At 44.4% G+C, this 25,399-nt stretch overlaps 1 protein-coding gene across 4 annotated transcripts in view; it reads left to right on the top strand.

The window, feature by feature from the left end:
• Positions 1-25,399, top strand: part of LOC138259347 (zinc finger protein 551-like) — a 105,233-nt gene that overhangs the window by 31,441 nt on the left and 48,393 nt on the right. For all 4 annotated transcript variants that reach the window (XM_069207013.1, XM_069207012.1, XM_069207014.1 and 1 more), the window contains exon 4: positions 14,800-14,913. In XM_069207013.1, coding sequence (XP_069063114.1) covers positions 14,800-14,913 — 114 coding nt within the window. The remainder of the gene's footprint in view (positions 1-14,799; positions 14,914-25,399) is intronic.

Here is a 25,399-nt window from a genome sequence, read left to right as displayed (position 1 = left end):
TTTATACCACTCTGCTCAGCAGGGTGGCTAACTTTCCTTTATCACTTCACAGGAGACTTTGGGGGTCATTCTGACCCTGGCGGTCACCGACCGCCAGGGCCAACGACCGCGAAAGCACCGCCAACAGGCTGGCGGTGCTTCCTGGGCCATTCTGACCGCGGCGGTAAAGCCGCGGTCAGAAAAGGGGAACCGGCGGTTTCCCGCCGGTTTACCCCTGGCCCAGGGAATCCTCCATGGCGGTGCTGCTTGCAGCGCCGCCATGGGGGATTCCGACCCCCTTCCCGCCATCCTGGTCCTGGCGGTTTTTACCGCCAGGAACAGGATGGCGGGAACGGGTGCATGGGCAGTGCAGGGGCCCCCTAACAGGGCCCCACAAAGCAGACACTGAAAATCGTGACGGGTTCCACTGCACCCGTCGCACCCCAGCAACTCCGCCGGCTCCATTCGGAGCCGGCTTCATCGTTGCTGGGTCTTTCCCGCTGGGCCGGCGGGCGGGCTTTTTTTTTGGCGGTCGCCCGCCGGCCCAGCGGGAAAGCCAGAATGACCGCCGCGGTTGGAATGACCGCCTTTGTGTGTACTGAGATACATTGTGTGCGCTGACACATTAGAAGATGTTTGTTGGTGATCTGGCAGGGGATTATGAGTCACATAATACATTTGTGGAGTTTAATTCTTTAACACTCTCCTCTTCAGGTTATCAAGTCTGATTACTGTGTTACACCATATTTGCGTTCCAGCCCACTTAGTACTACTAACTGGCTATTAATTATATGGCCTGTACAAGTAATGGTTCCACAATCCCCCTCACAGGACACAATGTGGTAACCTCTGACTCTCACAGAGTAGCAAAGCATGACAGTCCAATGCCTACTCAAGGGAGCTGGTGTGAGCTAGTAATCACCATTTACTGGCATGGATAATAACACTAAACAAAGATTGTCCAGTCTGTGCTCTTCTTTAGAAAAGGAAAAGGACTTGTATTGCACCCACACACTAGTTAATGCTACACAATAAACTATATATTAGGCTGGTGGAAATAACTTTGGCGGCATTACATTTGACCCCAAGCATCACAGTACCCCTCCCCTATGTATAATACAGCACATAGCCATATAGAAGGGTGTCACTTACATACAGGAATTACAAGTCATAACACTTCATTGCATCACTGATTTCAGTAACCATAATCCATCTACAATCATTAAAGGTGATAAAGCATTGCAATAATGTGCGCACATTATAATAAATAAAGCATTGCAGCCTTTCCGGAATAATCATTACTTTCAGCACTAATAACACCTTTAATAAAGCATTGTCAATTACACTTTTAAATAAAGCACTGTTTAAAGCATTGCACTTACAATTTTAAATGAAGCCTGGAACAACATGAACCATGTGCCTCTGTTTTTTTTAGCAACTTTAGGCCACATAAAGTGCAACCTTATAACTAGGCCCTAGATGCAGTTGTACACCCAGCTGATGTAGAACAAAAGCTCTAACCTTGGAAGTGTTTGAAAATACATGTAAAGCCTAGGGTGGTCCTAATTCTTCTGACCCTGGCTACTTTTTTTTGTTGTTGTTTTTTTTTATTTATCTATTGTATATTAGAGAAAGACAACATACAACAATACAGAGACAGAACAGCCCGCAGAACTAATTACACGAGAATATCAAATCCAAGCCCCGTACAGTCCCTGGGCAGCACCTGTTAAGAAAAAATGCAAATAATTCACTGGTCCATACGCCGATCAAGACTCCCCACACACCACTAGGGGCCCAGTCTCGGCTAGGTAAACATGACCGCTACAGTCTGATCTCAGGGCGGTTCACAAGTAGTCCATCGGGCTAACAACTGAATACAAAACACGGAAAGGAATAGAGAGCAAGCAGATGGAAAACACAGGAGCACATACAACAACCAATGTCACTCTTCCACTCCCTGAGAGAAGAGCGAAGGCGCACAAAGCTCCTAGACGCATAGGCAATCATGCAATGTCAACACATCCATATTATAAGGCATCCAAGAAGGAGCGCAGCCCAGATATCCCTTGGCCGGGAACCCTCCGGCGTCAGCTCCCAAAAAATCGTCAGCTGCTCCTGACAAAAGGAGGCATTGTGCAGCCAATCAGATCCACGAGGGGCCCTACCCCGACCCCAACACATCGCCACTCTATGCTTAGCTAGCAGCAAGAGAAGACCCACCAGCTGTCTATTAGTTCGCCGCACTTCATCCACACATCCAAGCTACGCCAGTCTGGGGAAAAAGGGCAGCTCCAACCCGATCATTTCCTCAATCATCCTCATGACCTCCACCCAGAAAGCATGCACCTCGGCACACTCCCACGCAAGACGCAAGAAACCAGCATTGGGCGCGCGGCACTGCTCACAACATGCGTCTGCACGCAGGCCCATCGAGCAGAGACCGCTAGGAGTATAATATAGTCGGTGCAGAAATTTGAAGTGTATCAGGCGGAGCCTATAGTTGGGTGACAAAGCTCTCATGTGCGCACAGCATCTTCGCCACTCCTGCTCAGATATAGGTTCACCCACGTTCACCTCCCATCGCACCCTGGCCGATGCACCTAGGTCACCCCTCCTCTCCAGCACACAAATATACAGTTTAGTGAGAAGTTTACGCGGCGTCTGGGCGCGGCACAGCACTTCCAATGCTTGACACTCCACCGGTGGGTCAGTAAGTCCAGAGAATCGCGCTCGCAGCATTGTGCAGACACGCAACACGTATAGCCGCTGCAACGCAGTAGCGCGTCCATCCTCTAGCACCTCTCCAGGGGAGATGATCCTGGCTACTTAGGGTCAGTCCTTCAATGCACGCTTTGTTGGGAGGGTATGCTGCACTACTGTGGCCCCACTAGATTGTCTTTTTTATCATTGGTGGGGCCCCTGACATTCTGCGCCACAACAATGATGTAAAATGTGGGCCTGGTCGAGCCCCACAAGGCATTATAGGGTGCTTCCTCTCGGAAGTGTGAATATTTAATGGCAGCTGCAGCAGCATTCCATTGCTGTTCAAGCACTACCTTGCTGCTTTCCTTCTTTTTTTTATCCTTGGGAGTGCCTGGTCCCACCTGGGCATCTTGTGCAGCTTACTTTTTTGGAGGAAGCTAGCGAGTCCACCCCCGGCTGACCCGCCAACTCCCCACCCAAGCTGCCACCCCCCCCAGACGTGGACACAAGTAGCAGGGTGGGCCCTCCACAGCTGGGGGGAGAGCAGCACTCGTCCTAGATCCTTGGGAGCCCAGAGATGGGGACCTACACCCTCCTCTGCTTCTTGGGGGAGTGTGACAATGCTTCTCCTCCTATGCTCCGTTGGGGGCCTGGAGTAGGGGTCTTGGGCCACTTTCCTTGCTTCTTCGGGTGGAGCGCGATGTCACTGACATGACTTCTTTTGGTGGCAGGGGCTGGAAATGGGGTTCTGTGTGCTCCTAGTGCAAAACCTAACCTGGGAGTAGGGATCCCATGTTTCTGGAGCTCTGGCGGAAGGGGCCCAGCACACCCTATCCCACAGTTATCAATTTAAAAAGGCTCTTTGCGTCAACCCAAGGGTTTAGAAACCTCGGTCAATGGAGCTTCACACTGTCAAAGGCCTTTCAGGAGGGGGGAGGGGAGTCAAAGGCCAAATCCTTTTTGTTGGATATTTCTGGCACTGTTGAACTGTTTAGTATGCTCTTGTGCTCATTTTGCTACTTGTGGCAAGCTCTAGTCACCTGGAGACTTGGCACACTTTGAAGGGAGCTGGTTCCACTGGCTTCCTGCCCCAGCCTTTCTCTTTTTTCTGTCCTCTAGTGCTTCTTTCCTCTAATGTGGGCGCAGAAGTCCAGTTCTTCCCCCAGCTGGTCCTTGAGGGGGGAGCGTAAGGGGACCAGCTTCCGTGGTACCGGGGAGAGAGCTACTGGTCCTAGGATCAACTGTAGTCAGAGTCCTTAGTCCAAGAGGGCATCAGAGGGTTCCTCCTTCCAGTTATCTGTGGCTGCTATGGTCCAGTTCCTGTGCCTAGCTCCAACAGAAAGCACCCTTTCCCCTTTGTGCAACCGTTTTTTAGTGGGGATAGAAAGTGCTAGAGTCTAGGTGCCACTGGCCAAACCTAGGGTACCACATCACCTCTCCACCCCTCTCAAAATGCTGTGACACTTCAAGATGGTGCCATCCAGGAGCCTCTGGTCACATCTCCTCTGGGGCTCTCAGCACCTCCTCTCACTGACATCACTGCCAGGACCTTTCCCACCACAACCTCAAAGAGGAGGCCCTTTCTGTGTTGGCTCCAGAGGTCTGGGCTCACTCCTTTGTTCAGTGGGCATGGGCTGTCCCATCCCTGGTACAGTGTGACAGATTTTCTTCGCCAGTCCTTCCTCCTCATGAACTGAGTGAAGCATTGTTAATTGTTGCTTTGTGTGGGGAGGCCTTTGTTCCTGCTTCTGGAGAACAATTCAATTTATTTAGCCTAGCAGGGTTACAAAAGGCCTGGGCTCTGATCCTGAGCTGAGCCTGAGAATTATGGCAATCCTGAATGACCCATAAGATGTACAGATACCTTCTTGGAACTTGCACATTTGATCTTGGCGCATACCTTTTGCCCCAGTTTGATACCTCACTGGACTATGTAGGCCAAAGGAAAGCAAACTGCACTCTAAGGCAGATTCCACCCTATATATATAATAAAGTGGCACTGCAGATAAGACAGTAAACCACACGACTTACCCTTTGAGGGTCCACTAATAGTATAAGGCCTACACAGGTCAATATCTAACCCTGCAGAGTGTGCAGTTACTGGGCTGTACACAAAGGTAGTCTCCCACTCGCAGCCTTCACACTTTTGCACAGCTGTGTGCACATATATTCATGGGTTACCAGCCAAATGCCCCTTGCTGCGTCGCAGTGGCCTTATCTCAAAAGGCGGACACAAGGCAGACACAGGGGGTCAACGCATGCAGTCCATCTACTGCATGTTTACCGTGGCTGAGACACCAACTATGAGGCTCACCCACAGTAAAAAGCTTAAGAACATGTCTTACAAAAGTGAAATATCCAGGCAAAATAAAGGGGCAAAACCCATTTCGTTGCACTCGCTATTGGCACCTTTGGAGAGACACATTTATAAAATGAAAAACTCAGGAACCTAAAGAAAACATCTCACAGCCTACTTCTTCCTTTTTCCAATTATATAACATTAATGAAGTGGGCTTAGAAATAGGCACAATACAGTTTGTGCGTACTATAAAACTACATTGACAGGGCCCCTCACAAGAGGGGACATTCACTGGGGTCAGCATATACCACCTCTAGACATAGTATCCTGCCATTACCATTTTACCGAAATAGCACTGAACTATATATCTGCTCAGGGCCCAGAATACAGTTATATTTCATTGGACAGCTAGCCCCTTGGCTTTTCCCCCAAATCACTGCCACCCTAGTTGCAGTTTATTAGGCTAGTAGAACTAGTAGACATTTTGTTATCCTAGCCTCCCCATTTGGCTAAAACATGTGCTCTTGGGCAATTAGCATTGAAATTAATCCTCTGTTCCCATTTTATTTCCAAGATTAAGAGTACTTATCATGGACACTAAATTTTTTTTATACACGGATACAAACCTTTGTAAGGGGCTCCTCCTGCCCGCACCTGGCCCACAAACTCTTAGTGCACCGTTCGCATGGGGGCCTGGGACCCCCTTTAGTAGAACATACGCCCAGACCCTTCACTTCTCACAACTGTCATACATGCTGCCCAGAAAGCTGGACCCGCCCCAATGGGTCATCACTGAGCGATTACTACTCTCAAGTGGACCCTGCCTCGGGCCTTTATATAAAGAAGACTCGTCCTGATCACACCTTCGCAACTCGGAGCGCCTTACCATGCATGCAGCCTGGAGCAAAGCTCACCGACTTCTCGGTGTCGCCCCACGCCTGCACAAATGCACCCTCTTATGGGATAATAATAGCTTTTGCGTTGGAGGGAAGACCTCCAATGGGCACAATGGTGCACTGCGGGGATCATCAGTCTAGATCAAGTCCTGGCCAACTGCGATCTCAAACCATTCAGACAACTGCAAGAGGACTTTGGCCTATTACCCTACCAAGAGTGGCAGATACTTCAATTGCAACACTGCTTATGACGATGCCTGGAACCCTGACCATGGACCCTTCGGGCCTCCCCACCATGCACCCATTGTGCATAATCTAAAGTCTTGCACTTTTGTATTCACGCTCTGCTTTAATAATAAAGAATTACAGCACTAAAATAAAATAAAAATAATAAAGAGTATTTACAAGCAGTCTAAAAGCTGTTATTAAAGTTGAGATGAAACAAAAAAAACCTGAACTGGATGTTACCTTGAAGGAAGGTGGGTAGAGGGTGCCCTCTTTCATGGGCCATTCAACAGAATGTAATAGGCTTTGGAACAAGCAGAGCTACATTTCAAGTTCAGGTCTCCAATTTTACAGCATTATTTGATCTTGGGCAAACCATGCTCTCAATGTGTATACGTTCTCTGATCTCATAATATGTTTGCAGTTCAAAGGTTGCATTGTGCTGGACCCATCCTTGGGTGCAACTTTCCCCCCCGATATGCATCTCTTTCACAGTACCAAAACAGCTGAAATAGTGTTATGTGGACACCATACCAAGTGGCTTTAGTTGTCTAGTCAGGAAGCTAGCTGTGAGCAGTAAAAGGAGCACATTTGGTGTTACCAACTACTTTAGTGCAGGCAATAGGACTGGTCACCCAAATACAGGACAAACCTGCAAAAAACAGTGTAGTTGGTGTGGTGATAAAAATGAGAATGAACATCGATGATCAGTTCAATGAAGTTGGATCTTTATTGGCCAAAGTCATCGACCGATCCAAGTGCTCTCTACAACTGTCCCCTCTGGAATGCCCACTGAGGATCTCTCATTCCATATATTGCATTGAATGCAGAATGTATGAGACCACCACTACATCTTCCTTCGCTATACAGTATAATAACAACGGAATATAAACTCACTTCAAAATACATAAGTAAAATGATAACTGAATATAAATGCATTTCAAAATACATAAGTAAAAGCTTAATCACAATATCTAGCAGTTTTTTTAAATAATCCTCTTGCTTCTGTGTCTTAATAGTTCTTCATTTTTTGCTTTCAAACCAGATTTGTTGTTTGATTTTTGTTCACTGTGATTTTTGATCCTACTTGGCTCTTCAATAACATTGTGAGACCTCCCCCTAGTGTCACCATCATAATCTCCCTTAATTTTCACTATTCTGCTTTTGTTCCACCATTTGTGACCTTTGAGGCATACTGCGTTTTTGTTAACAGTGTCTCCTCTCTCTGGACTTCTGAATTTGGACAACCTCTTAGCCAAATGAGTGGGATCTTTTACTCGTATTCAATCACCTATATTCATTTTGGTTCTTTCTACCCATGCAGTGTGTCTTGTATCATAGTCGTCTTCATTTTATTCTGAAACTCCTGAGCGCGAGATCTAATGATCTCATCCAAAGACCTAGCTTTATCAGCTTTGGTCTTAACTTCTCTTAACCAAGAAGGACACAGCTTAGAGGCCGAAACACGACCTCTCATCACTTCAAAGGACTTACACGAGTAACCGCATTTGGAGAGAAACAATGTGACCACCACATGTCCTCCACTGCTTCATTCACTTCTATTTTATTTTGAATCGCCCATTGTATACATTCAGCCAGTGAGCGATTCATTTTTTCAACAAGACCATTTCCTTGAGGATGATAAAGAGCTACCCGCTTGTGTTGGACAGCATATTTTCCCAAAACTTCTTTCATTTCTCTAGATGTAAACTGTACCCCGTTGTCTGACACTAAGGGGGTCATTCTAAGTCTGGCGGGCGGCGGAGGCCGCCCGCCAGACTTCCCCCTCCGAAATACCGCTCCGCGGTCGAAAGACCGCGGAGGGTATTCTAAGTTTTTCCCTGGGCTGGCGGGCGGTCGCCAAAAGACCGCCCGCCAGCCCAGGGAAAAACTCCCTTCCCATGAGGATGCCGGCTCGTAATCGAGCTGGCGGAGTGGGAAGGTGCGACGTGTGCTGTTGCACCCGTCGCGTATTTCACTGTCTGCCAAGCAGACAGTGAAATACTTGTAGGGGCCCTCTTACAGGGGCCCCTGCAGTGCCCATGCCAGTGGCATGGGCACTGCAGGGGCCCCCAGGGGCCCCGCGACCCCCCCTACCGCCATCCGGTTCCCGGCGGGCGGACCGCCGGGAACTGGATGGCGGTAGGGGGGGTCGGAATCCCCTCGGCGGCGCAGCTAGCTGCGCCGCCTTGGAGGATTCCAATGGGCGGCGGTACACTGGCGGGAGACCGCCAGTGTTGCCGGTCTGACGGCGGCTTTACCGCCGTGGTCAGAATGCCCTGCGGGGCACCGCCGGCCTGTCGGCGGTGCTCCCGCCGACCCTGGCCCCGGCGGTCTAAGACCGCCGGGGTCAGAATGACCCCCTAATTCTTTAGGGGCTCATTCCCGGGCAAATAATCTCTTCAAACTTTTAATAATCCCATTTGAATTGGGTTCCTCCATAAACTCTACTTCGCACTATTTGCTATAATAGTCCACCATCACAAACGCAAACCTAGATTTTCTTGCTCGGGTGCTAAAGGGACCAATAAAATCAATGGCCAGCATAATCCTGGGTCCGGCAGGCAAAACACTTGGTGTTAAAGGTTTTTGGGTGAGTTTTCAACACTTTGTCACTGTTTGCACATATCACACAATTTCTCACACACATAACTTTTTCAAGATCCATACCTGGCCACCAATAACGCTCTCTTTTCGTTCTCTTAGTAATGGTTTGTCCTTAATGTCCTTTATGGCCAATCATAATGATTTTGTCTCTTAAACCGCTGGGTCGAATGAATTTATGGTTCCTCATCAAAATACCATTGCTCTATAGCGATAATTTGTCTGCAAAGTTAGTGTAGGCTTGTAAATGTATTGGCAGAGAACTTTCCTTGGGCCAACTATGGGTCAAATAGTTCTTTATATGTACCATATCTTCATCTTTTAACATTTCTTTGTTCCACTCAGTCTCTATAAAAGTTTCCCCATCACACACATCTACAACCGTAATCAAACACTCTTCATTTTCTTCATCCACCAACTTTTTCTCATCCGAATCGATTGGTGAACGAGACAAATAATCGGCCCTGATATTTTCCCCACCAGGAATATACTCTAATTTGAAATCATACTGTAGTAGTTTTTCACTCAATCTAGCAATTCTCAGAGTGTGTTCTTTGATAACTTTTCCAATAAGGATGTTCACTAACGGTTTATGATCAGTCTTGAGTGTAAACCTTCTCCCCCAAATGTAGTTCTTGAATCGCTCAAAGCCCAACAAAAAGGCAATAACTCTTTTTCTATCACGGAAAAAAGAATGTGGCGCTGGCGTTCCCCTTAATTTTGACTGCGCTTACTCCAACATGTTCTTTTTGTTAAAGTTTCTTGCATGCTTTCTGAGAAATTTCTATACTTTTTACAATTCTACCATTTCTGACAAAGAAGGATTTTTTAACGTTAACAGTTTTTCTTGACCTTTCTTATCCCAGCAATGTACCACTATCTGATTGCGAATAAGTTGTGCTGTAAAGCTTTCAAATTCGCATTCGGAAGCTAACGTATGTAAAATTGCTACATAACTGTCAATTGATTCATCTTGACGTTGTGCTCGTGTGAAAAATGTATGTGTACTTACTATCAAGCTTGGTTGAACATCAAACTGCTTTTCAAGTGTTTTTTACTGCATGTTGATACTCATCAATGTCATCTGCTTCACCGTTCAGAAATTCATACAGTGGTAAGTGTTCATAAACAGATTGGCCTTCAAACCCTAAATTGTGTTCTAATAAAAATCTTTTCCTCTCTGGGCAATATCTATTACCACCATAGCTACTAAATATTTAGTGAAAGCCCTATGCCAACTTCTCAGAGGTATTGGTGGATCTCCAGGTGTTTGTAAAAACAGTGGTGGAGCGCTGATGCTCTGCATAATGACTATGATAATGTGTTGTACTAGTACGTCAAATTTTCTTTTTATTAACACTGACTCCCTTCTGTTTTGATAACGTGTTGTAGCAGTATGTAAAAATAAATTTGTTAAACACTGCTTATTTCAGTGGCTTCCTAATTGTGTGCTGATCGCAGTAAAATCTGCAAACTCCTGAGTATTATGCATGAGGATTGCAGTAGGTTTATTCGTGGGGGTCGCAGTAAAATCCACTGGCTCATGAGTATTGTGCGTGCGGATCTCAGTGGGTTTGTTGTGCATGCGGATCGCAGTGAAATCCACACATTTCTGTGGGGGGTTTATTATGCGTGTGGATCGCAGTGGAGTCCACACGCTTCTGTGAGGGGTTTGATCGTTCTATGTGTCGCTACGTATTATGAGGGCGGATCGTATGTTTCTGTAATCGATTTTGCCAAAATATGTCTGCCGTACGTATTATGCGTACGGATCGCAGTTTCCCAAAAAATGGCTGAGGTACGTATTTGTACATGCTACGTAACGTTGGTGCCTCAACATGCATAGGGCTGAACGTACATAATGATGTAACGTGATGCTGGACGTGCTCGAATGCACGTGATGCTGGACGCGCGTGAGTCTATGTAGCACGGAGGAGACCGTTGGGGAGTAGAAGTAACAATCACATATAAAGTTGTACAATTTAAGCGAAATGAACGTACATAACGGGTCACTGACACTGAGCCTGTCAAAACTTCACAACAAAAACAAGCAACTGTCCTGAAACTGTGTAACGCAGTCCGCAAGCTCTTCGACCTTGTCACGCTCGATGAAAGAGAATTCCTCGAGATCCCGAAAAACTGGAAAGTGGGTTCTTGACTGTGGCCAGCTCATCGCCAGATTTTTTGTGATAAAAATGAGAATAAACACCGATGATCAGTTCAATGAAGTTGTATCTTTATTGGCCACATTCATCGACTGCTCCGACTGCTCTCTACAACTGTCCCCTCTGGAATGCCCACTGAGGATCTCTCATTCCACATTCCATGTATAGCATGGAATGTAAAATGTATGAGATCACAACAGTTGGCCACACAATAAATGCAGCAAAGAGGTGTTCTTTTACTTACAAGAACAATACAATAATTAAAGGTTGAATTTGGTGTAATGGTACAATATAGCGTTTTAATAATTGATGTCATAAAGTCTTGTTGCTTCCTCCTGGCTACGTTAGTGGGAGATGATCACAAGGGCCCAGAAGCCAAATCAGACAATGCCCATCTTGTTTTAATGTTTAATCCAATGGATAGAGTATACCAAATTTGCAGTGACATGTTTCACTTGAAGTAAATGGCCTTATGACAATTATAGTTATGTAGCACTCTCCCACTCTATTTCTCTGCAGGACCAATAATGCCTAACCAAGGCATGTCCTTATGAGAACTTTAAATTCCACTGACACCTTCCATCGGGGTGGCTCAACAACACCCCAACAACACATTAAAGCCCCCAGTATTACTTGGCAAACAGCTGTTTCTTCCATCAGAACACTAATGTGGTAATCTCTGCAGCTTCATAGAGCTTACAATGCTCCAAGCAGGACTTAAAAACGAACTCTAAGCTCACTTCATACGCTCTTCCTTCCTTGCTCATAATGGTACTCACCTTCATCTTGGAATCCTCAGAAACTACACTTAGTCCCATTCTTCAACTTTTCCTAGCACATACTAGTCCCTTTCAAGCAAGTCAGACCGCCAATTATTTTCTTCCTGAGAGGTCTTGATTGGTTTTTCTCTAGCAGTGGAGTCAACTCGCATGCATTTTCAGATCCTCCTCTTTCACAGAATGATTGTGGGAGGACATAATTGTCTACTGCTCTTTGTGTATCGCTACTTTTTATTCTTTCCCTAAAAGTGGAATCCAGTCCTATTGAAATAAGCTACATGCAATTCTGTCAGAGGCCAGAATCCAAACTTATTTCTAGACAAGGTCATGCAAAGATTATGTTCTCTGCAACATGTATTAGGAACTGAGAGCCTCATTACGATCCTGGCAGTCATGAGACCTCCATGGCTGCGGTGGAGGTCGGACCGCTGCCAAAGCGCCACTGTCAGATCACAGACACTGCCAGGTTGCCGCCAGCCACTTGGCATAGGCAGTGCAGGGGCCCCATGGACAGCCCCGTCGCGCTTTCCACTGACCGAATTATGGGCAGTGGAAAGCACGATGGGTGATGCTGCATTTGCCGCACTGCCACATTTCTGCCGGCTCGATTACATGCCGGCGTCAATGTTAAGGCCCTGTTCACCGAAGGGCCGGCGGGTGGAAACACTGCTTCCACCCGCCGGCCCTGCAGTGAACTTGTAATAGGTCCGGCGGTGTTCTGGCTGCACTATCGGTCGGGTGGCAGTACGAGTTTGGCGGGCAGCCTCATAATAAAGGCCTGTGAGTCATTTAAGCTTTCTATAGCCAGTATGCTTATTCAAGCTTTATGGCTTTTGTGTCTTCGCACTTCAGTCTGCGGCTCCTGTCATGGGGCCATTGTTCACAGTGGGCTAACACCGAAACAGGGAGGCATACAGATCTGATTAGGTATGGCTATTTTTTTGTGTAGCACAAACATAGCTGTAAAGCAACAGCTCATTGTATAAATTGGGGCGAACAGTCCAATAGGAACACTTACTTATTAGAGGGAGGGTGTTTTTTATGTAGTGAACCTTTGCTAAGTTAAGTCCAACTAAAATATTGGTATCCACTGTATGGATCAGGACATCTAGCTACGCAAGTGCTGCCTCGAGAGAACAGTATAATAGAGGTGTATTTGCATCTTACTTACAGAAGGCATGCTACTTCTTGTTAAATGCTCAGGTGCAGTAGATGTATTTACGTACAGATAAGATGGTCCTTGTATATATTAATTTTGACATTTTGGGATTTATGCCATTACCTCAACTAATAGCAGTCTTTTGTTTTGGTTTTTGGCACTTTTCATTCTGAGTGTAAAAAGACCGTGTTTGCCTTTTTGAGCTTTGTTATAGCTCACTTTATGTGATATGATGGTCCTTTTACAATCACTAATTTTTCTCAGAAACTCTTCCTTTTACTTACTAAAAAAATAATCAGGGAAAGATATTAGGATAGAAGTCTTTTAGTTTATGTGTTCTAGAAAGCACTACTGTAAGTAGTCTGTCTTTTTTTTTGCAGTTGTTCCAATAAGTGCCTCATATCTATGTCTGGCACGCTTCTGCTAGATGCTAAAATGTATTTGTTCAAGTCATAAATTGATTTTGCTAAGTATTTTGTTGTATTGAGAATTACTGTTTTTTATTGTGAATTTCTAACATTTTAAGTTTTCTTTATTTACTGGTGTGGTATAGCTCCTCATTCCATTTGGATGTGTATCTGTCTATGTGTTTTTTATGTGTTTGATATAAAGGTTTTGGTTGTGTGAAGTTCAGTTCTTGTATATGGTTTGTATTCTTTTCTCTTTTTCTCTTTCTGTCTTCTACTGACTTGGCCATCATAGATGACCCCTCTTGTTCTAACTTGTGTTCCTGGGTCTTCCTTTATTATGGACCTGCTCTTTGGGTTATCATGTCTTACATTTGCCACTGAGCTGAGAAGCCTTTGTACTGGGGTCAGTAAGCCTTGCCTCCTTTGATTACAAAGTACTTCCTGTACGTGCTGATTTAACAATTGAAAAAGTATTTCTTGTACCTGCAGCTATAACTACTGTAGTTATAATGGCAAAAATTGACATTCACTCTAATAGTGCTTGCTTTGTGCCCAAAATGGCTTTTTCACATGTAATATACTCACAATATTAGGTGCTGTTCTTGTTTAACATAGTCTCAACATTGCTTGCACATCCGTCATCAATAGCATCTTACCTGCATACCCACCACACCATTTTCAGTAGAACTTCCAATTAAAGTTCACAAACTTTAAAATTGCTTACCCCTGCTCTCTGGGCTATCAATATCTGAAAAATTGATTTCACCTCTGTTAACCAAAGAGTGCCACATTTAGAAATGTAAAAATATTAAATCATTTAAAACATTTTCATACCGTGCCACTAAATTGTGAAGGTTTGTCTTAACCTCTCTGTAAAAATTACATTGAGACTTGTCCCTATGATGTCAAGACTTTCTTGTTGTCTGTAGTTCCTATAGACCTTTTTTGATTTCTTGCACTTCTGGCTTGCTACAACTGCAATGTAGCCAATTAGTGGAATGCCTTTGTGTCTCTATGAAATTACAAGCCTGCTAATTAGCTACATTGGCTATGTGCCTCCAAGGTATCTATTCCGCTCAGGGCACAGTCTCTCTGCCTGTTGATGGCCTGACTGCTGCCCAGGCATATTACAACAGATTATGCCACAAGTTGAGGGGGGGGGGACAAGGGTGAATAAGGAGGGGGATCTGCTACTCTGAGCAGTAGAAACCTGTAGATGCAGTAGGATTTCAACAGTAGATGCAGTAGGGTTTCAACTTTAATGTTTTGTGACTTGTGCCTTGGCCACTAATTTATAGAATTGTTGAAGGATCTACAGGCACGCCATCAAATTCACATGCAGTATGTCTACACATTTGCCTCCAAGTTTGTAATTTATTATGTTATGTCTGGTCCCTCTAGCTAAGAGTAAGTATATATATGGAATTAGGTTTCAACATCTTACTATGTGTCTGAAATAGAAATAGAGTAATAATTATGCAAAAACATAGACTCTTTCAATGGGATTAGAAAAAAACAAGTCAAACAAGCTATTTCCTATTAGAGTACTAATCATTCTTTTTGCCATTAATTTACAGGTGCTGTGATTGCAAACTCGTCTATGACATTCAGGAAACATGCTGAAGAAACCCAATATATGGCAATTCCTCCAGACTCAGACAGAAAAGAGAGCAAGAATAATCACAACACAGGTCAGCAGGAAGTGGTGTCATTATTTAAAAAAAGAATACTGTTAGAAATTAAGTTGTTGGTTGAGGTGGATGTGAGCCCTACTCAAACAGCATCCGCAGTCCTTGTCAGGGTGAACCACAAAAGGTCACTAAATTAACCTGTGTTTAACCCTGTGGTAGCTTACTACAAAAGCAGCCAGGTTCAACTTAGAGGCAAAGTGTAAAATATGTATGAAGCACACAACATTAATAAAGTGAAAACACAACACAAGAAGAATCCCACACCAATTTAGAAAAACAGAGTACAACTTAATCAATATTTGACCCCAAAATAACAAAAATCCAGTCAGTAGAACCGAAGATATTTTTAAAATAAATTTAAGGTAAGTATAGTGCGTAAAAGCACAAAGCATCACTTGCGGTTATCTGACTGGGTGAGACTAGGTGAAAGTCACATGTTCAGGTCACCTGCGACGGATCATGGGGCGGATACAAGGACTAGGTTGGTCCTGCTGAAGAAGTTACCTTCTAACGACCAGCACAAGGAATTCCGTTCACAGTGGAAGAGTCTGCAAGGAACAGTGAGTGTCGTGGATGGTCATCTTTAGCGTGGAGAGTAAACAAGGCATTGAGGACGGCCATTGCTGTAGTGTGAAAGATCCTGTCAGCGTTGGCGGTCAGCATTGGCTGCAAGATCTTGGCATGGGCAGACCCATTCGCGGTTACGAGGAGCCCAAACCTTCAGGGCTACTCCTTTTCTTCAAGAAATAGCTCAGCTAATGCTGTACCAAGCGTCAATGACCTAGGAGGTACCTAGTAGGGATCAGGAACTCCAGCAGAGGCCAGCAGGGCTCAGGCAGGTCCAGTTGCAGGTCCAGGCAGGTCTAGTGCAGCGGGCCAGCTGGGCAGCTGCAGGGAAGTCTCTGGAGCTTGTGTGTCCCTCAAGCTCAGAAAAGGAGGCCAGTGAACTAGCCCTTGAAATTACTCTGGTAGCCTTGTGTGAAGGGTGTAGGTCCAGTCTTCCTTCTCACACAGCAGGGCAGGCTTCAAGCAACAACGCAGTCCTGTGGCAGCAGGGCAGTCCTTCTGTAGTACCACAAGTCCAGGAGTGTACTGAAGAGTAGAATTGAGTGCCCCCTTTTATACCTGGTGCCCACTTTGAAGTTTAAGAAACTTCTGGGGGTTATCCCCAGAGAAATGTCTAGGATTTGCTGCCCCCCTGCTTTGGTCCCAATTTTCGGGGGGTGCAATACGCTAGTGTGAAGTCTTTTGTGTGTGAGCAGAGGCACTTTCTTTGAAGTGCAAGTGTGAGAGGTGACAGCTCCACCCCCTCATCAATCAGGATGACCCATCATGCTTACACCCAGGCACTCTATTGTGTGACTGTTTGGGAGGAATACACAAAGACCAGCTGTCAACCGCACCTAGTCATGTAACCCGGGAACAGGCTGCAGGCACCAAATGGTTAGGACAAGAAAATGCTAACTTTCTAAAAGTGACATTTTCAGACTTATGACCTAAAATCTGACTTTACCATTAAAGAAGTTTTTAAGTTACAATTCCTCAGATACCAAACATGACATTCCTACTTACTCCCAAAGAATAGTTATCATTTATTAAATGTAATAAGGTAACCCAATGTTATGCTATCGGCAAGGTAGGCCTTACAGTAGTGAAAAATGAATTTGACTACCAGGGCCTATAAAACTTAAAGGTACTTGCCCAACCTTTTAAATACAACTCATCCTCCCCTATGGGCTATTTTGGGCCTACCCTAGGTATATTCAAAAGGAAGGTTTTTTCCTGACAGGTTTATTTTGCCAGGTGGAAATGGCAGTATGAAACTGCACAGAGTGGCTGCAATGGCAGGCCTGAGAGCTCTTTAAATGGCTACTTAAGTGGATGGCACAATGGGTGCTGCAGGCCCACTAGTAACAATTAACCTATAAGCCCTTGATACATGTAGTACGACTTTACTAGGGAATTACAAGTACATTAAATGTGCCAATTGGGTGCAAGCCAATTTTGCCATGTTTAACAGAGAGAGCACAAGCACTGGTGCACTTGTAACAGTGGTAAAGTGTGCAGAGTCCTAAAAGCTAACAAAAATGAGTTCAGAAAACAGATGGAGTGAATGCAAAATGTTTAGGGGTGACCCTGCAGAGAGGACTAGGTCCACAAATATGATTGAAAGATTATGTCTAAGTATAGTGAGTTGCAGAGGGAAAGTACATGTTGGGGAGTATTAGTCCCTAGATCCCTTATTTGTGGATCCCTCTTTGTAAAACAAGTAGATGAAACTGTTAAGGTTATAAAAGATACATCTTCACTGTAGAGATCTTTGTAGCAGGAAAGACGAGGGAGTGTCCCATTTCTCTCAATAGAGTTTATAAAGTTAATATACATAGCTATAAAGGGATGCATGTACTTTATATTCATAAATCGACAGGTGTATGGCCCATTAGTAAAGATGTATAAAGGATATTGTGTTTTTCAACTGCAACATGCAAAAGGGTCTTGCATTAGGCATTGCTAATGTGTGATTTTTTTTTTTATATTCAACATAAATCAAAACTAGAGAGAAAGACAGCATATTGATTACAAAAATACTGCACATAAATCCAAGCATCTTGAAATAAAGTTTTTTTTCTTCTTTGTCCTTCCCCTGCCTTCCCTTAACAAGGTATTTACAAAATAAAAAGTGGGTTCCCAGATTTTTTCCAGATTTTGTTGTTTGTTATCATGATTAATAATGGCCATCACCATACCCGACAATTCAATAAATTGATACCACCGTTCTTTCACGTCAGGCGGGTAACATTCTAGCTATAATCTTGGAGTCTATAATTTGACGAGAACAACAGCAAAGACAATACTCTTGAATATTTCTGGAATTATTTCAGAATACCCTAGCAATATTACTTCAGATGACCTAACAATTTCTATTTTTAAAAGCCGGCCAAGCTCCAGTTCCACCTGTTGCATGTGGACTGTGTCAGCATTGTCAGTCTAACATCTAGGATAGGACTTTTCCAATCAGCCCGATATACATTAAATATCCTGAATACATTTATAATGATGAATGTTAAGCCTAAAAACATGTAAAAGCTAATGTCTTAAGGTAATACTGTGCTGTATCTGCTTGGATAGAATTGGTTTGGAAAGCTTCCTAGACCCTCAATCTTCGAGTTTTTGAATACTGTTGGATTGCTTTTCCAAACAAAGAGCCTAAACCTTACTGATAACGCTATTATGTATAAAACACAACAGATATTCTAAGAAAGTAATGGGATTCTGATTAATCCTTTGGCTTCTAAAGTAATCCCTGATCTGTAAATACTTAAAATATCCCGAACCTGGAACTCAAAAGGTTGATGACAATGTATCAAATTGAAGTAGAGTATTGTATCTAAATAACTGCCCAACTGTCTCCTATTTTGCACATGACCAGATATGGACTTAACCATCTGGAACAAAATCTGGGGAAACATGGATTATGGCATAAAGAAGTTTATTTATTAATTCTAGGAATCTGTAATTTATTAGTTACACCATTCCAGACAGCCATGTATACCTGCAGGGTCTTAAATCGTGTTCTTTTGAAGGAGGAAGGTTACAAATAATGCAGCTGATGTTAAGTTACAATAGAGATCCCTAAGCGGCCAGATGGTTGAAGAAAGTTCAAGACATAGGCCCTCATTCCGACCCTGGCGGTTTCAAACCGCCAGGGTGGAGGGCAGAGGAAGCACCGCCAACAGGCTGGCGGTGCTTCCCGGGCCATTCTGACTGCGGCGGTAAAGCCGCGGTCAGAAAAGTGGAACCAGCGGTTTCCCGCCGGTTTTCCCCTGGCCCAGGGAATCTCAGCGCTGCCATGGGGATTCCGACCCCCTTCCCGCCAGCCTGTTCCTGGCGGTTTACACCGCCAGGAAGAGGCTGGCGGGAACGGGTGTCGTGGGGCCCCTGGGGGCCCCTACACTGCCCATGCCCATGCACTGCACTGGCATGGGCAGTGCAGGGGCCCCCTAACAGGGCCCCACAAAGATTTTCACTGTCTGCTTAGCAGACAGTGAAAATCGCGACGGGTGCCACTGCACCCGTCGCACCCCTGCAAATCCACCGGCTCCATTCGGAGCCGGCTTCCTCTTTGCAGGGGCTTTCCCGCTGGGCCGGCGGGCGATCTTTTGGAGATCGCCCGCCGGCCCAGCGGGAAAGTTGAAATTAACCCCGCGGTCATTTGACCGCGGTGCGGTCTTTGGGCGGTTTCCGCCCGGCAGGCAGCGCTCAGAAAAGCCGCGGTCAGAAAAGTGGAACCGGCGGTTTCCCGCCGGTTTTCCCCTGGCCCAGGGAATCTCAGCGCTGCCATGGGGATTCCGACCCCCTTCCCGCCAGCCTGTTCCTGGCGGTTTACACCGCCAGGAAGAGGCTGGCGGGAACGGGTGTCGTGGGGCCCCTGGGGGCCCCTGCACTGCCCATGCCCATGCACTGCACTGGCATGGGCAGTGCAGGGGCCCCCTAACAGGGCCCCACAAAGATTTTCACTGTCTGCTTAGCAGACAGTGAAAATCGCGACGGGTGCCACTGCACCCGTCGCACCCCTGCAAATCCACCGGCTCCATTCGGAGCCGGCTTCCTCTTTGCAGGGGCTTTCCCGCTGGGCCGGCGGGCGATCTTTTGGAGATCGCCCGCCGGCCCAGCGGGAAAGTTGAAATGAACCCCGCGGTCATTTGACCGCGGTGCGGTCTTTGGGCGGTTTCCGCCCGGCAGGCAGCGTCCGCCGGGGTCGGAATGACCCCCATAGTGAGGGCCTTGTTGAAAAACTAGCCCAAAAATGCAACTTAAAGCATGGAACTTCCCATCTCGCTTTGCTGAATGGTTGTTGCACCTGAGAGAGAGCTCTCCTTGGTTTTCTGGGTTGCCATATGAATTGAAACCATATTCTCTCCAGCTTAATGAAAATTGAATTAGGGATCCAGACAGATAAAGCATGAAAAATAAACAAACATTTTGGTGAAGCTAACCAGGTAATGACATTACATCAACCTTGAATACCAATAGGTAATTTTTTTTATTTGATGAGAAGTTCTATAATAGTATTCCACATTGGGATATCATTCAGGGTAAATACCTCATCAATATTAGATGTAATGTGAACCCCGATATATATATATAACTGTTGTTTAGCATTATATAAGACTTGAGTCTTATCTAAATTTTAATCATTGCCGGATAATTCACTGTATTTCCTAGCTTCACATTTAATTGCTTGTAATGCCGCCACAAATGGATTAGATGTAAAAATGTATTCATCTTCAGCATAAGTGACAACCTTCCTAGTTGATCCATTTAGAACTACAGGCAGGATTTGTGTGGATTGAGATAACCCCCTGCTATTGGACTCAAAATATAAAATAAACAGCTGGGGTGATAAGGGGCAGCCTTGGCGCGTGCCCGAAATAATTACAAAATTATCAGATAGCGCACTCATACATCTTTCAGACAGATTATGATAAATTACCTATATTCTTTGGAACAGCTTTGGGCCAAACCCAAAACATTTCAAGACACACCAGAGAACAGGCCAGGAAACCTGTTGAATGCTTTTTTGGTGTCTTGTAGGACCCTTCTGGCTGCTATTCTGAGTTTTGCTGCCATGTTGAAAACAGTGACAGCTAGGATTGTACGAAGAGTGATATCGCTCATAAGACCATAGCCGTGTTGTCCCAGCTATTGATCAAAGTTAGAATCTATTGGCCAAGATTTTAGAACATAATTTTGAATCACCATTAATAATCAGTATTGGTCGATACGACCGACAGTTGAGGAAATCATTATTTTTCTTTCTTTCCAGGAGGGTGCGATCAGATTGTTAGTATTAATATAATGTCATACATTCATAATGAACAGAATACGAATAGTAATAAAATGGCATAAAACTCTGCAGGAATACAGTCAGGTCCAGTTGGCTTGCCAGTGGGAAGATTACCAATCACTTTTTAAAGTTCTGCCGCTATGATAGGGGCTTCTAACAAATCATGTTGCCTGATGGTAATTCACTGAATCTTGGCATCCTCTATATAGGCCCCAGATTCTCTCTTGGAGAAAGCCACATATTCACTATAGAGTGTCCCATGCAACTTGGAAAATGTAGGGATAATCCCCTCTTTCTTTGTTATTATCTGACACGGGAAATTGGAATTGCTTCTATATAATTTCTGCTCTCTTTCTCCTTACACTGCATGGCCAAAATCCTTTACATATTCTCATTATTCTCAAAATGTCTCAAGCAAGTCAAGATTAGATGTCTAGCAGATGTATTCCACAATTGTTTTTAAAAAGCGTTTTAATCCCATTTAGTTGACTCAAAACAACATCTAAATCTAATGTATTGCCACCCTGGTGCCTAAAAATGTGCCCAGGCTCAATATCAAATCTTTTGAATTTATCCCTCAGTTTATTTGATATTTGCTGATCCACCTTATTTTTACTTACCGTGTAAAATAGAGTAGTCCCCCTAATAATGGATAATGTGTAGTAGAAAAACAAAACAGTTGATTGGACTGCTAGTGAGTACAAACTCTGTGACTAAGTAGAAATATTGCTCTTGTATAGGGTTGACTAAATCCAGTGAAAGAATACATTAAGGGACTGATATACAGAGCTTTTTTGAGGTTGCAAACCTTGCAGTTCACTAAATCATAGAGTTTTCTTGACGTACAAATTCCCTTTTGAGTTAGAAAATAATTTCCAACTCATATAAGGGCTTTTGCGATACTTTTCTAAATGCAAATAAAAGGGAGTGTTAAAAGGGTGCCCTCCTGCTAGTTGCAATTCGGAAAGAAATGCGTCAATAGTTTCTGATTGCAATTGTGGTTGAAAACCATTTATGAGTTACCAACCCCCAAGCATTGGTGGTAACTGGTTCAAAAATGGGAAGGTGTCCCTTTGGGTACCTTCCCCTTTCTGAATCATGTCATCCACATGGGGGTGGGCCCTGAAGTGGTCCAGAGGACAATTGTCTGCTGTGCCTTGCAGGCCTCCATTTCTGCACTGGCAGCCCTTCACAGGTGGTTGCAAATTGTGACCTGCCTAATTAATATTTGTTAGTAATGGAGTCTCTAGTTGGCAGTGGTTTGCACCCTGTCCAAGTAAGGACTCTCACTCTAGTCAGAGTAAAGGAGTCACACAACTAAGATGACCCCTGCTCATCTTCTTGGTAGCTTGGCTTAAGCAGCCAGGCTTATCCCAGAGGCAATGCGTAAAGTATCTGTACATAGACACACAGTAAAGCAGTAAAAACACTACAAGAAGACTCCACACTCATTTAGAAAAGTACGCAATATTTATCCGAGTAAAACAAGACTAAAACAACAAAAATCCAACATACACAAGTCAAGATATCACTTTTTAGAAGTTTAAACAAGTCTTGATCCATAGGAATCAATGGATGCATCTCTTTAGCCCAAAGTACCTGGGATGCGTCAAAAACAAAGACAATGTGGGCCACAGGGAAGATGAGGTGCTGTAAAAGCAAAGAGATGCATCAGTTCCTTACTGTGCAGGGGAGGTGATGCATCAATTCCTTCCTCACAAGTGAGATGGGGAGTAGATTCCTTACTGGCAGGAGAGGTGATGGGTCAGTTCTTTCCTTGCAAGAAAGGCTATGCATCGATTTCCGGACACGCGGCCTCGGTTCCTTACTGTGGTGCGGGGTTGATGAAAATTGGCACCCTGTGGACGATGTGTGTAAAATCCAGACGCACTGTGTTGATGAGGCTACTGTGAAACAGGCATTGCATCGATTCTGCAGCCACGAGACAGGTTCTGTGTCGATTCTCCAGCCAGGGGGCAGGTGCTGCATCATTTCTTCAGCTGAAGACAGGCGATAAGTCGATATTTTCGGCGTGGTGCATTGATGCGTGGATTTTCTCCTTCAGATCACCATCTTGTACTTCCAAGGGCCAGGGGACTAGAGTTGGCACCAATTGGCAAGTCAGGTCTCTCAGCAGAAGAGCCCAGGTACTGGCAGATGAAGTCTTTGATGTCCTTGAGACTTCTTAACAGAAGACAAGCAAGCTCAGTACAAGCCCTTGGAGAACCCTTTGAAGCAGGATGTAGAAAGCCAAATCCAGTCCTTTCACTCCAAAGACAGAAGTAGCAAGCCGCAGGCCAGCACATCAAAGCAACAGACACAGGGGCAATCTCTCCTACAGCATCCTGCTCTTCTTCCTGACAGAATTTCTTCAGTGCAAAAGGATTCTTACTATGTGGTGTCGGAGGTACAGTACTTATACCCATTTCTGTCTTTAAAGTAGGCAAACTTCAAAAAGAGGTTTTATAGCGCACTTGACCCTGCCTTTCCCTGCCCTGTCCCCAGACACACTCGAGGGGATTGGAGACTGCTTTGTGTGAGGACAGCCACAGCCCTATTCAGGTGCAGGTATCAGCTCCTCCCGCCAATCTAGCTCAGGAAGACCCATTGACCTGGTGATGGGCCATCAGGATATGCAGGGCACACCTCAGCTCCCTTTGTGTGCCTGTCTAGTTTGAATGCACACTGTCATCCTGACCCAGAGGTGTATTCCACAGACAGGCAGAGACACAGAAGAGTTAAGCAAGAAACTCCATATCGCTACCTGCTCTCAATAGGAAATTACACTTAAAGGATAGTTCAAGGCAATCCCTTTGTTACTCTGTGGAGAGATAGGGCTTGCAATAGTGAAAACTAAAATTAGCAGTATTTCACTATCAGGATATGTAAAACACACCTTACATGTCCTACCTTTTAACTACCCCGTACCCTGTCCATGCGGCTAACTTGGGCCTACCTTAGGGGTAATTTACAGGTAATAAAAAGGAAGGTTTAGGCCTGGTAAGTGGATGCACTTGCCAGGTCGAAATGGCAGTTTGAAACTGCACACAATCCCACTGCAGTATCAGGCCTGAGACATATTTACAGGGCTACTCATGTTGGTGGCACAATTAGTGCTGCAAGCTCACTAGTAGCATTTGATTTACAGGCCCTGGGCACACACCGTGCACTATACTAGGGACTTACTAGTAAAGCAAATATGCCAGTCATGGACAAACAAATCACCAATACATTTTAGACAGAGAGCATATGCACTTTAGCACTGTTAGCAATGGTAAAGTGCCCAGAGTCCAAAAGCTAACAAAAACAGGTTGGGAAAAAAGGGAGGAAGAAGGTAAAACGTTTGGAGATAACCCTACAAAAAGGGCTAGCTCCAACAATATTCATTAGGCAGGTCATTTTGCTATTCCCCGCAAAAATACAATTTGTTTACAGCCTGTTAATAGATAGGTTGCATTGCAAATTGCATTCTCACTTGCAAGCAAGTCGTTGTGCACATTACACATCCCCGGTTTGCAAATTGGTATGATATATTGGGCTCATCATTCCTTTTCTTCTGAAGGCAGAGAGAATATTAGTAGTGTTTCGCCCTGTAGGCTTCTTGAAGCCAAAGCTATTGTAATTTGTTTTTAACAAGCTGTGACAGTTCAGAGCATATTGCACATTCAGTATCAAAGTGACTTGCTAAAAGAACATTTTAGCATAGTTATCAGAGGCAAGTGTAAAGTTGTTGACTCCAGTGAGGAGTAAGCTCTATTGGACCTGGGAATTACTTCTGTTTATTGCTGTATTTGTGGTATTGGCAAGCATACGTATACGGATGTGTTTAGAGCAGTAAGTATTACCAGTTACCTTGGAATGCTCTGTTGGGTGTCTATCTAAATGTTTGCTATTATATTAGTCAGAGTATAATTTTACTAATTAGAATATGGCATTGTGGAGAAGATCTTTAATATAGTCAAAGGGGAGATGAATTGTAATTATTTTTCAATGTTGTGTGTAACGTAAGGATGAGAATGTTGGAGGGGCATGAGTTTGAATGGCTTACAGACTTGATAGGGTGGTCCGTGGCAAGGAGCTGAGATTACTGCAAGTGTGATTGTGAGTCTGTTCTCAATAAATTGCTTAAGAATTAATTTTGGGTGAAATTCTTCTTCTTAAGAAAATAACAAAGTCTAAGTTCACAAACTAATTTTTAAAAACGCTACCATTTAAAGGGATAGTAGGATAATTTTAAGGTAAATATGATATCAATAAAACATGTATTCTGTGGTTTTTATTTAATTGTATATGTGTATCCTCTATTGTGTAAATACTAACATTTAATGAGGCATTTTAAAGAGAATTGGAAATGAGAATTATAATGGCAGCATGATGTAGAATCAACTGTTGTTTCATATCTGGTTAATAGATGGCTTGGCGTAAAATGGGACTGCATACTACATAAGGAATTTGTATTGAGGCTAATTTGGGGGCAATTCTCTCTTGATTTCTGATGTCCCTTGTCATCCATTTTATTTTACCAAGGAAAAGTAGGATAATAGGCATTAGTGACAAGGGTACATTGTTCTAAAGAAATGGCCACACCAGCTGCCTAAGGTGATTGGTGCTCAAGTTTTCAGGTTTGGGGCTGATTAG

Source organism: Pleurodeles waltl, chromosome 9 (genome assembly GCF_031143425.1).
Source record: "Pleurodeles waltl isolate 20211129_DDA chromosome 9, aPleWal1.hap1.20221129, whole genome shotgun sequence".
Classification (NCBI taxonomy): Eukaryota; Metazoa; Chordata; class Amphibia; order Caudata; family Salamandridae; genus Pleurodeles; species Pleurodeles waltl.
This window is presented reverse-complemented; position numbering and strand designations above follow the sequence as displayed.